Here is a 16,287-nt window from a genome sequence, read left to right on the forward strand (position 1 = left end):
CGACGTGGTTTCTGCCAGAAACTACGCATTTAACGGACTCGAATGCATAATCAAAATAAGGTAAAGCCATTTTCCTACACTCACATCATTTGCATGAACGCAAAAAGCAGCAAAACGAAATTCGGGTTAAAGTTTCCATAAATGGCTACCGCTCTGCCAGCGCACACGCCGAATGAAACCGCAAATGCTGTTTTATGGGGGGAAACTACGGCACCACACTAGACGCCGCTGACACGCTTTCTTACCAGGACATTTACACCTCTACCATGGTTGGTTGGTAGTTGCTTGACATGTTTCAGCACAACACATAGACGAGTCTAAAACACAAAGAGGATATCAAACATTCCGTTTCATTTTCACACGACTTTCAAAAGATTGTGTTTAAGCACCTTATCAGCAGCCTCGCAAATGGTAAATTATTGTTTGCCATTACACTATTATTGAGGATAATCACCTTTGTTTATTTCAGTGCCCCCACATATGCAGGATCTGCCTATCCATATTTAATTTGAATTAATTTAATCCAGCTCATTTTTAACTTTGTACCCAATCAAGGTGTTTATGTATGAAAAGGGTGTTTTTATTGATATTGGACACTTGTGTGCAATCATACAATGATTATATATATCTCTGTTGATGTTAAATTGAGAATGGTGACCCCTGTAACATTGTCTGCCTGGTAAGGCCAGTCAAGCATGCTTTATCCTGTAAAATATAAGAAGATGACATGTCACCTAATAGATTTTTGTTAGTGTGTGGATCATTTTTCATGGATACTGTCATGTCACATATTTTGATAGCTGCTAAATGTTGTCAAAAATGGTGATCCAATGACAAGCTCAACAAGCTCAACAAAGAGTCTAAAACCGAAGCAAATGATATCTATAGTTCATTCTTTTTTATTTTTGCCATTTTCTCCAATTTTAGTCGTTATACCAATTCTCTGTGTGTATCATGGTCCTGGTCGATGCGCTATCCTCTGTTGGTCTGGGGAGGGTGTAGACTACCACATGCCTCTGATACATGTAGAGTCGCCATGTGTGCTCCCACTTAATTTGGTACTCAAATGGCAAAGGAGTGTAAGGCAGGGCTGGAGATAAGTCTAACCATCATGTTACACAAACAATTAATTTCTAGAGAGAGAGAGAGAGAGAGAGTAGGTGTGTGTGTGTGTTTTCTCAGAGTTAGGACTAAGATTCAGGGGTCAGGATTGGCCTGGTTTTTGAGCAGCTATTTGAAAGAAGCAACAGTAAGGGTAGGCCTAAGTGTTATGGAAGTCTGACACTTGATAATAAATAAAACTTATACATAGTGATACAAGTATATTATTACATTATCAGCTCCTATTATTACATTTTTAATGATTTTAAACCCAGCTAATAATGTAATAACCAGCCAATAATGTAATAAATTATTACATTATATGCAAAAAGTTATTACATTTTTGGTTCAGAAAATGTATTACATTATTGGTCAGTTATTACATTATCGACTTTTATTACATTAAGAACGGAAAAATTATTACGTTATTGGCAGTTATTACATTAACAGTAGTTATTACATTATTGGCTGCTACAGGCCTTCTCCAAACTGTTGCCACAAAGTTGGAAACACAGAATTGTCTAGAATGTCATTGCATTAAGATTGCCTTCACTGGATCTAAGGAAGCTATCCCAAACCATGAAAAACAGCCCCAGACAAAGGGGTGTCCACATACGTCTGCTCATTTAGTGTATTCTGTTCAGTTAAGAAAACTGACCCTATTGCCACACTCAAGACACAACTACAAAACTCTATGCCTAATAAATGAAAATTGTATAACACATTCCACACAGTCGCACAAGTAAAAAGAACTACACAACATAAAAACGAAAGGGTGTTTTAACGAAACAGTGTTCCACAGAAGAATATATAATCTTTATTTAGCATTTATTTAATACACAAGTCTTCTTTTCTCTGACAGCTGTTTATCCTGTATTACTAAACTTGTAAATCAAAAATATTTACATGTGACTAATTACCTATTCAAGCATATGCAGCTATATCTATAGTTCAGTCTATATGACTGAATAACTAACATTGTGGAGACCTTGCATCACTCCTAGTTGTGCGTGTTATATGTTCATTTCATATTCACAGCAAACTGTGACTTCTCATTGTGTCACAGCATGGTGACGCCAGGATTAGTCATTACAACTGGAGTTTGGCAGAGATGGCCACAAATTTTGTATCTGGTCTCCTTGGATTCCTGAAGCTGCACCTTTCTTCCAAATCACATTGGATCACAAAATTCAGACTAGTGTCAATACAGAACATTTTCATGTCAAAAGCAATTAAATTAACTCTTTTTCAAAACAAAGATTGGAACTTCTTCACATTAAGGTTATTGCCTCTAAGTATATTATAACCACTATACTAGTACATGATAATAATGTGCACTTGCTGCAAAAATTGCATTAGTAGTCCAAAAGAATACTCAAATGAATTAATTGTCTGATATATTAAAAAGTATGCAGTTCCATAAAAAAGTTTCAGTTGTTCAGTTCCTTATCAATGATGGTGATCTGCCTTGTCCATGTCTTTTGTGGGTTGGGATTCATCGTTCTTGAAAACATGAAGAAAAAAAAACTTAATGAACAAATAATGTGATCCCTAATACTTTTGTAAATGTATTTCTGGTCATTCAGCATTCAGGTCAGCAGCGTAGGGTAATGGTAAGGGAACTAAACTTATGTCACAGATCTCAGGTTTGATTCCCAGCTGAGACTCTATTGTTGTACCCTTGAGCAGGGTACTTAACCTGAACTGCTTTACTGCCTATCCAGCTGTAAAAATGGATGGTATATCCAGCTGTACAATTCACTCTGAATACAATGTCTGCTAAATGAAAGTAATGTGTATATTCATGTTCATTGCTACATTATTTAGACAGATAATGTACCCTTTCTAAAGCGTTTCCGTATAACAATATGCTGTTCCAAGGCGTAATGGAGAATTTGAGCTGGCAAATGTGTGACAGAATAGTGTTTTCAGCAGTGTAGTGTAAACAGGGCTTGTAACTCTGAGGTTGTAAGTTCAATTCCTGTTGGAGGGAACGTGTGAGGCAGCTTGGTTGGCCAGTGCCTTGCCACACCTTCACAAAACCCCAAGCTCAACGTGTTGCCCCATGAGCCCATTGTTTTGTCCATACTTAAAATCTATAAAGTTACTCTGACCTTTTGATCTTCTGACATCAAAACTCTCTTACCACAGTGTCTTTAGTAGCACTGTCTCCTGACGGTCCCTCTTTTCTACACAGACATGAGAACCACCTCCTGTACTCCTTTCGCACCTACGCAACACAGAGACCAATTAGCAGTGTCCACAAACATTCCATATTTTAACATTTACCCCATGTTTAGCATTGTGTAAAAACCCTTTCATCAATCATAAAATAAAGTCTCAATGCATGAGAGGGTCCAATCACCTCTTTGTTGAGCAAACAGTGAACGATGAAGATGAAGGTGCCCTGCTGTGAGTTGAGGATGATGAAGAGGTATTTTAATAAAGTGCTGCTCTGGAAAAAACCCAGGATCCAGCCACACCCCAAAACAAAAAACTGGGTAACAATTTTGAAGATAATCAGCCTGAAAAAAAAAACATTGATGGGTAAATCTCAATCTCTTTCACTCTCAATCTCTCTCTCTCTCTTTCTCTCTCTCTCAGCCTGCAGCATACAGGTAGATATGACTGCCTGATGTTAAAATCTTTACTGTACCTAATTATTTTTGACTATTAACCTTATTCATGAACTTTGCCTCAGATCAGTGCGGGACTCTGAGAGTGTGTGTTTCCATAAAGCTGTGATACACCGCCACACATAAACCCAACACACACATGCACACATACACACACACAAACATACACAGGGAAACACACATTACGCACAGGCAGAGGCAGGTACACACACTCACCTGGTGTCTTTTGACTGGGAAACGTCACTCTTCATGTTGGCTAGTGTAGGCCGCAGGCTCCAGAGGATCACACAAAATGAGACCAAGTTCATCTGTTGAAATTACACACAAGGACCATTCTCAGGACTTCAAACTTATTTTCATTTAGACTCTGACAAAGTATATTTCGCAGTGCATAAGATTACATACTGTGAGAATGGCACCCACTGGACCAATGAAACTCCACTGGAAATATCGTTTTTGGCTCAACCAGCACCTGAAATCAAAAGGCAGATTCATAATCTGTTTCTTGTGTATTGTCACTCCATTTTCTGTGGATAAAGTTCTTCTCAGTCACACATCTTCTTTGGTTTTTTTTATTCATCTTATCTTAAAATAACATGAATGTGGGCTCTATCTTACACCCGGCGCAAAGCGGCGCCAAGCGCAACTCAAGTGTCTTTGCTAGTTTCAGAGCGACGCAGTTGTAATTTTTCCGTCCAGCGCCCACGTTGTTTAAATAGCAAATGTACTCGCGCCCTTCTGAGCGCCCATGGGCGTGTTGGTCTTAAAATGAGGTGTGGTCAGGCGCATTGTTGGCGCGTTGCTATCTTGAGGCAGCGGAAAGCGATTGTGCGATTGACCAACAAAAACCTGGTCTTAAGTCAACGGCGCAGATTTTTACTGTTATTTTAAGGGCGCATTATTAAGATAGTAATATGCGCCTACATAGGCGGGTGCACAACAAGCGATATTTAAAAAAAAATACATGTCATAATGGTTAGTCATAATATTGGTAATATTATATTCATATTATATTATATATATTACCATAATATTCATAATATAATATTTGGTGGAATCCTGCTGTTGCCGTAGATGGTCTGCTCGCGCACTTTCACTTCGCGCATGAGCAGATCCGTTTCCTCTGCAGAGAAGCGTTCTTTCCTAATACTTGACAAATCCGCCATTATAATAGCAATCCGCCAAGGTGCAAGCTCACCTTGCTTTTAAAGGGAATGGGAGATGACAGTCTGGTTTATTTCATGTTACGCCCAAAACACGCCTATGATATAATTAAGAGACTAAGCACAACCCCTTTGAACCATGCGCCTTACTTTGCGCTCAGATTATCCGCCGTTAAACTAGCAAAAGTGGATTTGGAAACGCCCTAAATGCACTTGCGCCATGCGCTTTAAACTGTGCGCTTAGATCGTTAAAATAGAGCCCTATGGCTTCTTGCACCCTTAACGTCAAGATCCCTTTAATAATACAATTCATGGGTCCATTCATGAGCTCTTCAATTTTATATCTAAGGATTTCTGGAGTTGTGCAGAGGACTGAAATATAAATGAAAGAAACTCACGTGTTTTTGCTGCCATAACCGCCTGGAAACACTGCTGCAGACACTCCCACCACCACCGTGGGAGCTCCGTAGCCAATCAGCAGGAGGTACAGTGTCTTCAGCCCCTCCTTCTGGATGACCTGTACTTTGGTCAGGCTTCTGACCAGCAGGAACAGCTGCACAGTCTCCAGGAACATCCACACAAAGCCTGACAGGAAGATGAAGTGCAGCAAGCCTGCAATGACTGCACACACCACCTGGTGGAACAAGAGCCAAAGGAGACTATTCAGATCAGTATTCTTACATACAATAGCAGATCAGTACACTATGTTGCTCATGAATACATATATTACCAAATGCATATACAGACATTATCACAGAAGTATATATATATATATATATACCGCATTGAGCAACAAGAGGCTTAAGTTGTATACACTTGACAAAAATTCAAAAAATTTAAGAATGTACAAACACATGTAATTACAACATCATTACCCTGTAATAAGCTTGGAAAGTTTTATTAAAGAGGCAATCCACCCGCAAATAAAATAAAGCTATATTTCCTAGAGTGCTGTCTGTCCATCCAGTTTCTCTGAGATTTGACATTTTAAAACATTGTCACTGCATCCCAGAATACTGGCATGCTTTGGTTGAGACTTTGCACAGACACATACAGTTGGCATACTTCCATAGAAAGTAGTTTTAGATTAAACTGTGCACAACTAGATCTGAGGATGTTTGTAAATATCCACGTCATTATACCTGGAAAGAGATTTTGCTGTTGAGTTTTTCTAATGTAAATTTTGGGCACTTTGATCACCACAAACCACTGAGCTCCACCAGCCTGGAGTAAGAACCAACCTGGAATTCATGACCATATAAGGGCCCCTCCCCCTTTTCCCTGCTGTGCTACCTCAATTTAAACAACATACCGGAAAGGAAAAAACACTTCAATTCAAAAAACATGCTCAATGCTCAATGTGATTGGGTGAAACAGAGGTGTTATTGTTTTTACAATGACATTCTGCCCATGTTTTCATACTGCGTAATTAGAAAAGTAACAAAAAGCAATGCCTTTGCCACAATACCGCAGCTCATATTCCCAGATCCTTACAGCATTCTCGGTGCGAGACACGCCCACCCGGAAGAGCAGGTGACCCAAGAAGAGGCAGATGCAGAGGTGGAGGCGGGCGGTGTTGTTGACCTTAGGGTTCCATGTGCACAGTAGGAATGTGAGGATGGCGAGGGCGAGGAAGGCCAGACCCACACACATACAGAACAGGTCTACCATCTCCAGCAGAGGATCATCCTCTTCATTATCCTGTAGAGATACACAGCGCTTATCTCCGTCCAAGTATCTAGTCATGTGCTCATTCATGTCCTTCTTAGCAGCACTGAGGGGCACCCTACCTGTCCCCCCGTCTGCAGGAGGACGGCGAAGGTGGAGAGGTGGGTACAGGTGCATACTGTGTGGGTCTCGTTGGAGAAGGAGGCTGTGCACCCCTCCACTGACCAGTGTGTCTCATTCCCATTTTCCTTCCAGTACACACAGGTAACCAGCCCAGCCTGGAACTTCTACTGGCCAGGACAAGAAAGGGATGGAGTACAGCAGTGTATCAGAGTACAGTGTGTAGGCGAGAAAGGTTTAGTTATGACTGCAAATATTACAATAAAAGTTACTTTGAGTCACACCATAAAATGCAAGTTAAGTCTCTTATACCATGACAGGCCCAGTTCTGTCCTTGTTGTACATAGTGAAGTTGACAGGTTCAGGGAGCTCCACGTGTCTGGTCTTAGGCAGTGTGGCAATGATGATGTCAGAATACATCTCTGTGACATTTTCACTCTTGAAGAAACTGGGGCTCATGAGCTTCTCAATCCCACTGACTAACGTCAGACCTGCAGAAGCGGATCCTGGGGTGGAGAGACACTGGTTATACTCCATCATCATCATCATCTTCATCACCACAGGCAAGTTTGTCATCATCAGCATCACCATCAAAAGAACTTTGACATCATCATCACATTACATCATCCTTGCTGGCCTTCAGCTCTCACCATTGTTGTTTTTAGCAACACCTGCAAGATTGATTGACATCATGTTTCCCATGGCTTCTACTGCATTCGTCTCATCAGTCATATTCCCTTGTGGTCCAATGGCCACTGTACTGATCTCTATAGGAAAAAATATATACATGTATCACTTTCAAGTACAAGAGTAAACAATCAAATATGTCTGTAGAAGGAGCATTATTTGGGGCTGAGAGGGTCAGCCTGAATAATGGTAAATAATAGTGATTATGTTTGTGTTATGAGAAAAAAGAGAATAGCTTATTTCAAGTTTTTTTTTTTTGTTCAATGCTTTTTTAAACTGGCTTGCTAAATGTAAAATAGGCAACTTATAATATTAATAGTTTGTTCATAAAGCGGTCCACCCAAAAAAATCACATGTGAATTTTGCCTTTTCACATGTGAAAATCACAAATTTACATGTGAATTTAACATTGTCACGTGTGAATTAAAATGTTCACATGTGAACCGGACATTTTCACATGTGAAAATAATAATTTCAGATGTGCATAATGATATGTTCGTGCGAACAGAAACTGTCATGTATGAACTGGACATTTACATGTGATTGGCTCTTTTTTTTCCAATGCTGCGAATCAAAATTTCGACATGCGAAAAGAAAATAGATCACATTGAATCTTTTGCATCTTCTGATTTTTTAAAAATGTGAACAACAATTTTCACATGTGAAAACAAATAGAAAATAACATGAAATAACATTTCTGCTCTGATCTTGGGGTTATTATTATTGCTCACATGCTGGGTGTTCTGATATGGTTTCTGAGCACATGATTTTTTTGTAACAGAACACAGTTTAAATACATTGAAATTGATGTCTAGATTTTAAAATGTTATGAAAAGTTGTTAATCCCAGTGCACTATGTACTGTTGACAATGTTAATACTTGATACTGTTAAGTTCATTCTATTTCCACAATCATAATTTAATAATGCTATAATATGTTTTAAAATACATAGTAAGTTAGTACATACTAAGCTCTGAACCCTTTGGGAACAGGGATCATTCAAAACCCTAAAATGTTTCCCAATTTGGAAGTGAAGTGAAAATACACCAAGTTTTCAATTCAATAAGTTATTGGAAGGGTTACTTGTTCACACCTAATTTATTTTAAATCAGATGCTCAGTTATAGCTATAAATCTTTTTATAAGTTAAAAATCAGTAATCAAACAAACCTTAAGTGGGACGTTATTAGAATGTTCTCTTTTTTGTCAGCTTTCTGAAAGACCCAACATTATAACAATCTGTCTGTCTTTAACACCTAAGCAAAAAATGCTACCATCTTGCATTCTCAAAAGCAAAAATATCACAAGCCATGAGTTGAAATGTCATAAAGAATATGTGCATGTTCATTACAGAGAAATAGAAAACTGAATAGGTAGGTGGAAGGTTACACAGACAAGCTAAAGATGATTTTAGCAAAATGTTGCAAAAGACAAAAGTATCAGTGAGAGAACATTAAAAACCGGAACAGCAGTCTGCCAACAAGCAGGTAGCTTCTAACAACTCAGCACAACTTAAACTGCTTTGAGCATGTAAATGATTAAATGCATCACATGCATTAAAATGCACTCTTTATTTTATACAGGTAGGTTCCATTGCTTTTGTTTCATTACACTACTCCCTTGCAAACTGGTTCCATACTCTTAGATAGACCCAAAACTCAAGTGGAGAGAAAGAAGTGTATTTCCAGTTTTTTAAATTGGTGGAAAGTATAATTTGCCTTCATTTAATGTTCATGAATAGTAACAGCATATGAAGTCCAGGAATTGTATGATAAGGATGTTGAAAACTGTATCAATTTGTTTGATACTTCCAGGGTCATAGCTTGTTTTGCTGATAAGTCATTCCATAACTGAGGTTTGTATCTCTGAATTTCTTTTGCACATCCAAAATTTGTGGAGGTTGTTTTAAAAAAAATCTAATTTAAAAAAGCATTATTTTAAAGAGCAACTGACTCCTGTACAGTGTGTTACCCATGGTTGGTGTCTTCAGAGATTTGTTAGACTGGGTCTTAGTGGGCTCCACCAGGGCAGATGTCAACCCCTCTATGATTTTCACGACAATGCTGGCTGCCTCTGCCGAACCGCCATTTCCCCCCACATCAGACGTGCCGAATGTGACAGACAAGACCATGCTCAGGACACCGGTCACTGTCTGAGGGGGACAAAGACAACAGCAAGTTAAGGTCCACGTAAAAAAAAAACGTTTGTCTGTGCACTTACTGCAGTGTTTGTGCCAGATCCACTTAAAGCATGTGAGCATTCATGGCTCACACAGCTGAGAAACACAAGACATATTTCAAAATGTTGAAATCAAGCAAACTTTCAGTACTTATTTTACTCCATAATTTTGATCCAAATTTCTCCCATACCCATTTGGAATCCCCAGCTGCAGTTCATGACAGACCACTACGACCCCTGCTTGCACACACCTGGAGCACTCCAAGAGGAACCTTACCAGTTATCAATTATTATTTTACTCTTAATAGCCCATATGGTACTGCAGAGAGCATTAAACTTCTCCTGAAGTCCCTCATATAAATTGTGCTCTCACTAGAAACAGAACCTTGGAAGTTTTACTTCTTGTCTTTGTTACTAAATAAACAGATTAGTCGCACTCTACCACAGTCCCATCCTTACCCATGTCCATTGCCTTCTATATGAATATGCAGTATACAGGTCTTTGTACAAACCTTCTCAGGCAGAACAAGATCAGGGTTGTCCTCCAACTCCTTGTTAATTTGATTTAGGAAGAACATTTCAGGTGTCTGGCCCTGTGAAGAAAGAAGGCAAAATAGTGGCCTTCTGTATCTGCCACTATCCTTTACTGTCTGTTCCACAATCAGGTCTTCTTCAGATACCAACTTACCTCTGGAAGAGTTAGTGAGGCAAAAAAGTCCTGTGTACCTAAAGAGGGAGATTATTGATAGATGAGAGGGAGAGAATCTAAATACTGAAAAAAGGGGACCTCAGAAGGCTCATGAACTCAAAAATGCTCACAATTCATTCCGTCCACCACTTACTTTGGCACACAGTAGTCCCAGACACCCAGATCAATCCAGTAGAGGAAATGTACCCTTCCTTGCAGGTGCAGTAGAAGCTTCCTGGAGTATTGTAGCATTCTGTATTGGCACCACATGGTTTTGGGACACACTCATCCACATCTGCAAGACACAAGCCATATGCTCAATATCACACACTATCAGCTAACCTGTATCCATTCACAATCCTGACAGCTTTTGGGATGCTCTGACCTTCACAGGGATTTGAGATGTTGGCCATGGAGCCTGGCATAATTTTCACACTGTACCCCTCGTGACAGGTGCAGTTGTAACTCGCAGGAGTGTTGACGCAGTCAGCGTTGGGGCCACAGATGCCGACCGCACACTCATCATTATCTGGGTATGATGGATGACAGGGATATGATGGTTATTCTCTGATATGAGATCACTTCCAAACTATTTTCCCATTCACTTAAGAGATCATTTAAATTTTGTGTTTTACACACTTCCAGTGACAGGAAAAGATTCCCACTCTAGGTACAGTACAAAAGCAGATGAATTATACATAATTGGGGACACGTGGTTTTGGGACACACTCATCCAAATCTGCAAGACACAACCCATATACTCAGTACCACATACTATCAGCTAACCCGTATCCAATCTCAGTCCTATTGATAGTGCTACTGATGCTCTGGCCTTCACAGGGGTTCAAAGCACTTGACATGGAGCCTGAGATGATTACACGGTACCGCTGGTGACAGGTGCAGCTGTGACTCCTAGGAGAGTCGATGCAGTCAGAGGAAGAAGAGCTCTTCTCAGACAATCATCCCGGGAAAACCAGTTGACCGAGCTCAGTTTATACTTATTTTGATTTGAAACTCCATCAGTTTCATTTCCATAGTAACCACTGCAGACGTGTGTGCAACTGGTATAGGTGGTGTGGGCAGATCACACTCCCAATGTGTTGCTCTGGGAGATTTCTATCTGGAATTGTTAACACAGACTAGATCTGATGCTTGCATAATGAACAAGTTCCTCAGTTGGACGCCTTATGTGAAAGGCCCCTCGTTGTAAAATAATATGTCTGATGTTCACAAACATTTGGTGGCCTGGACCCCCAATGTATAGGGCGAACATGATATTACTGTTATTACCTGAATGTTGCAATTTTGTATACAGTAATTACCCTTGCTTTATTAAGGAAATTGAATTGATCCAAGGGAAAAACATGAGCCTCCCCCCTCACTTCTTACCTACGCAGACAACACCAGCATCTTCAGAGTGGCCACAGTTCATTATTCCAAAGCCATTTTGTGGACAATCTGTGAGGTAGGATTCCTGGCTAGTGCAAGCCACATCGTCCATCCAGATTGGATCAGACCCCTGTCCAAAGGTGGCAAGATCTGGAGCGGAGAGTGCAGCCCCACAGCCCATCTGTCTGCATACCACCACAGCATCGAGCATGTCCCATGAGTCATCACACACGGTTCCCCACTGGCCAGCATGATAGACCTCCACTCTCCCAGCGCAGACATTGAATCCATTGACCAGTCTGATCTCATCACCAGCTAAATTGGACGAACAGAAAGCATCACCTCAATATGCAGTCACATGATGCACATGGTGTGACACTATATCCTTCAATTAACTCTGAATTAAGGAAAACCATCACTATTGTGTTAAATTGACATTCAAAGAATGAACTACTGCTATTAATACTAATACACAGTCATCATCATCATCATCATCACCATCATTATCGTAATAAACTGCATTTGACATTTCCTGATCCCAAAGTGCTTTACAGTATAGTGAATGGAGTAACTCACTTTAGCAAAGGTAGATATGAGTTTGCTTTAAAATCTCATGTGAAAATTAAGTTCTCACGCAGTTGTAGTAACAGTGTGGTAAACTGTTAGTAAAAGGTAATGGCCAGACACTAAACAAAATTTGAGACTTCGGAGGATCTGTTTTGTCAGTCACCCCCCATGTTCCCAGTCCCATCCAGGAGGAGCCTATGCAGCTGAGTAGAGCCTGGCTTTCACCTCTGGAATGGGAAAAGCATATTTGTGAGTGCTGCATTTACTGCAGGCAGTCTGGCCATTTCCATGTTTCCTGCCCTGAACTGTTGGCAAATGAGTAGGCTCATCAGCAAACATCTGAGTCAGCTCAGTTTCCCTCTATTAACTCTATAAACCCTCTATTTCCCAGAATATGCTCCCCAAGCTGGAGGAGGCAGTGGAAGTAGCATTGGCCTGGGCCTTCATCAGTTGTTGCCACTGGGTCCGATGACGAGTTTGTATGGATCTCCGACAAGCTTCGCAGTCCCTGTCTCTGACCACTAGAGGCTGACAGTTTCTAGTATTTTTTTCCCTTTTGTTCACATATTTGATTTTTTGTGTCTGCTAATGTCTGATTGGATTGTCTGCACTTGCGCCTAGTTTGTTATTTAGTCTCCTTTGTGAGTTGTGTCTTTATTGTATTATTGGGTTAGCTATTGTTTGCACATGTGTTCCATTCATTTATTTTGTTCACCTATTTTGCTGTGTATTAATGCCCCTGTGTTCAGCTTTGCTTGATCTTTGTGTTCCTTAGCACTGCCTTCAAGCCCCTCTACACCAAGTATTTATCTCTCCAGTTTAATATTTGTGATTTTCTGTTTTTCTGTTTGTTAATTGTTCAGTGCCCTTGTTCCTCAGTGTTCCTTTCATGTTTTTTTGCTGGTTTGTTAGTTTTGTACTCTGTTTCATTACAGTTCCTTTTTTTCTTTCCCAACCTTAGTCTCCCGAGATCATCTCTGCATTTTGGTCGAAACATCTACGTTACTGTGATAAATATTATCATTTTTTGTATCACAATGCTGGACAAAGAATTACATTCTGAAGCTGATATAACATTTCCAACAGTAAGATAAATTAGACTGCTCAATTATGTAGGCATTAACTAATACATATAAGAAGGCTTAATTATTATTACTTGTTTATCACAAATGGTAATTATTTATTCATTTTTGTTTTATGTTTGTTTTAAGCCAAAAATAGAAACTGTTGCAAAACATTGCATCAATCATTAAGCTCTGTTTATAAATGCATTGTTTCCATAATTTGTGCCAGTAATGTACATTACAATAACTTAACTTAAACTCTTATCCAGAATGACAGACAGAGGATGATAACATAATTGTTGGATTATTTTAGGCAACCTGGGATGGCAAAAAAAAAAGTAAAAACATGTATTCTTAAAGTTTCCTCAGCATAGCGCTCTTCAATTACAGGAACTTTCAAGAAAATCAGAAAGGATCATGGCAATATAATGTAAATTTTATATTTCTAACAAACACATCCATAAAAAGTACACTATGTGCTGATTAATTTGGCCATTTGCTGACTTACCTCCTTCAGGATGGTTGATACGAGCTCCCAGGTACAACAGAGAGCCTGGGAACATGGAAATACGACAAGGTTATGGAAATATCAAGAGCACTCTTAGAAAATAACTTTGCTGAGATTTCTACCCATATCTTAAGAGCAGAATCTTTAAAAAAAAATAAAAAATAAAAAAAAGATCCAGGACTGTTTAGGTAGACTCATTTTATGGTCTTTGACTTTAATAGCAAGCATACATTACTTACCCACCAAAAGTGTCAAATGAAAACTGGTCATTTTTGCTGGTTTTTCCCTCAGTTGTGAGGATATCAAAACCTCCTAATAGATCGAGTGCAGACCCAATTCTGAAGGATTATGCTTTAAAAAAAAAAACAAAACCGGATTTGGAAACCAAACACCTCATGCAAACAGAGGGGTAAGCTGCAGCCAAAAGGACAACCCCCACCTACTTACAGGATACGAGTCAATCCTACACGCCAGCTTGACCAATCCTCTCTAAGGCAGCAAGGCTAATTGCAAACCCCTGCCATCCGGGTGATTGGTTCTCACTCATACCTACCAAGGAGCTTCTCCACCCTAGCTCCCCAGTGGTGGAACAAACTCCCTGTGGTCGGAAGACTCATCTCTTCAGACTATGCCTGGACTAACTATCACCACTCTGCAGGGCACACCCAATCTGGGATCATTTTTATCACTTAAATCCCCCTCTATCATGTTACACATGTACCTCCTGTGCCACTTTCCTGTTACATGTACCTCTATCCAACACTTATTTTGTACTTTGTATCATTATCTTGATGTTTTAGCTTGACTTAGCATAGGTTAGGTCAGAGAGTGATGTTTACTGTATGAATTGGACTTAATGTGTTCATGGTTATGAATAACAAAATGGCTATCAAAATGCTACAAAATGAGAATTGTGCCTTATCGGAACTGTGTTTTGTAGTTGTTCTAATGACCTTCAGTATGCACTTATTGTACAACGCTTTGAATAAAAGTGTCTGGCAAATAAATGTAATGTAATGCTTTGGGAGCCTGTTCAATAGCTCTCAAAGTTCTCTGAGCACCACAGAAAAAGAAGATTAAATGAAGAAATTCAATCAGATTGTGATTTGACCTGTTTCGTGTAAAACAGTGGAATGTGCAAAGGTGTTGCACTTTTTTGTGAGAAAATATTTATCTATCTATCTATAAATTTTTGTTAGGTATACCTGCTTTTTATGGAGAGTTTTTTTTTTCCTTGCTTTGAATACAGAGCTGTATCATAAACACAACGCAGTACTCATAGTATGTGTATATCTTCTGAGATATACATTATGACTGTCACCAGGGGAAAAAGTTTTGCTTTGGTTTTCTTTTCACATTTTGCTTTGTAAATGTTGACGAGCTCGGTTGCCTTTAAGCTCCATGCAAATGTTGCACTGAGGAGAGAGTAATCTCTCGCAACCAAGCAGTTCAGAATGTAGCCATACATCCCGTGTCGCCTGTGTGCATTTAATCCTTCTAGTGAATGAATGTACAAGTGTGGGTAGTTTGACTGTGAGTTTGATATCTAAATATATCCAAATGTACGGTGTCATTCACAGTCAGACTGGAGATTTCAGCTCTTGCCTTTATTTGGCATTCATGGTAAAGGATTGAAGCCATGCCTGTGTTTCTTTCAGGATGTAGGCTATGTGTGTTTGCATGCATTTATGTATACAGTATGCTTGTCTGTCATAGCCTAAATTTATATATGAATTACTATTTTCATTTACTCATAGCAAACACAGTGCAAAAAGAAATGATATCTGATGAAAAACACATTTTCAGCATACAAACAAGTTACTCACACATACAAACAGCACTGTCTATAAGTCATTCATTCAAACTGCCAAAATCTAGGCCTCCCATTAAAAGTATTGATTTCAAAATTATGCCAAGTTACTGCACCACAAACAATGTTGACTATCTTACCTCACACAAATTAAACAAGCTGTATTCTAAAATAATGCTACTTCATGCTTCCTAAATTGTTTCAAGTCACTTTCATTTGGTGTGGGGATTTTTATGCACATAGCAGTTTATGGGGTAGTCGTGTGAATGATGCTAATGGTCTGATAACAGAGCAATTCATGGATAAACACTTTCTAGTATGCTTGAATGACAGAAGGGGAACAAGGGTAGATGTATGTAGGGATGGGACTATACTGTGTGAATAATATTGTGGGAAGTGATCACATTCCTGTCCACTGTTCAGTAGATGTAGGAGTTAGTCTCCAGAATAGGAATGCTGTCCAGAGGTGGTGCTTTCAAAAAGCTAAATGGGGAAAATTTCAGGAAAAATGTCTTGATAAACTGAGTGAAGTATCCCTGGAGGAGTCCATAGACGAATGTGCTGAAGCCATAAGCTCTCTACTGCTGGAAAGCAGCAAGCCAGTCTATCCTGCTGGTGTCAGGGAGAGGGAGACGAAAGAGAGTCCCGTGGTGAACAGACGAGTGTACAGCAGCTATGCGGGATAGGAATAAGGCTTTTAAAATCTTAA

At 39.5% G+C, this 16,287-nt stretch overlaps 1 protein-coding gene across 1 annotated transcript; it reads right to left on the minus strand.

Moving 5' to 3' along the window:
* Window positions 1-1,868: 1,868 nt before the first annotated feature.
* On the minus strand, window positions 1,869-13,823 carry LOC118217150 (adhesion G protein-coupled receptor E1-like). Its single transcript, XM_035398972.1, has 17 exons — window positions 13,769-13,823; window positions 11,630-11,944; window positions 10,626-10,769; window positions 10,395-10,535; window positions 10,241-10,278; window positions 10,065-10,145; window positions 9,346-9,526; window positions 7,339-7,455; window positions 7,001-7,194; window positions 6,691-6,855; window positions 6,395-6,601; window positions 5,299-5,534; window positions 4,143-4,209; window positions 3,954-4,045; window positions 3,467-3,626; window positions 3,248-3,331; window positions 1,869-2,604 (listed from the first exon to the last, which is right to left on the minus strand). The coding sequence occupies exons 1-17, from the start codon at window positions 13,821-13,823 to the stop codon at window positions 2,551-2,553; spliced, it is 2,331 nt and encodes a 776-aa protein (XP_035254863.1). The 3' UTR covers window positions 1,869-2,550.
* Window positions 13,824-16,287: the final 2,464 nt, after the last annotated feature.

The sequence above is a fragment of the Anguilla anguilla genome, chromosome 17 (assembly GCF_013347855.1).
Source record: "Anguilla anguilla isolate fAngAng1 chromosome 17, fAngAng1.pri, whole genome shotgun sequence".
Classification (NCBI taxonomy): Eukaryota; Metazoa; Chordata; class Actinopteri; order Anguilliformes; family Anguillidae; genus Anguilla; species Anguilla anguilla.

Coding starts and splice junctions, on each gene's coding strand:
- LOC118217150 (XM_035398972.1), bottom strand. CDS start 13,823: ATGTTCCCAGGCTCTCTGTTGTACCTGGGAGCTCGTATCAACCATCCT. Junction 6,602..6,690: donor TCCTGCAGACGGGGGGACAG/GTAGGGTGCCCC, acceptor GTATCTCTACAG/GATAATGAAGAGGATGATCC. Junction 2,605..3,247: donor GTGCTACTAAAGACACTGTG/GTAAGAGAGTTT, acceptor CATGTTTTCAAG/AACGATGAATCCCAACCCAC.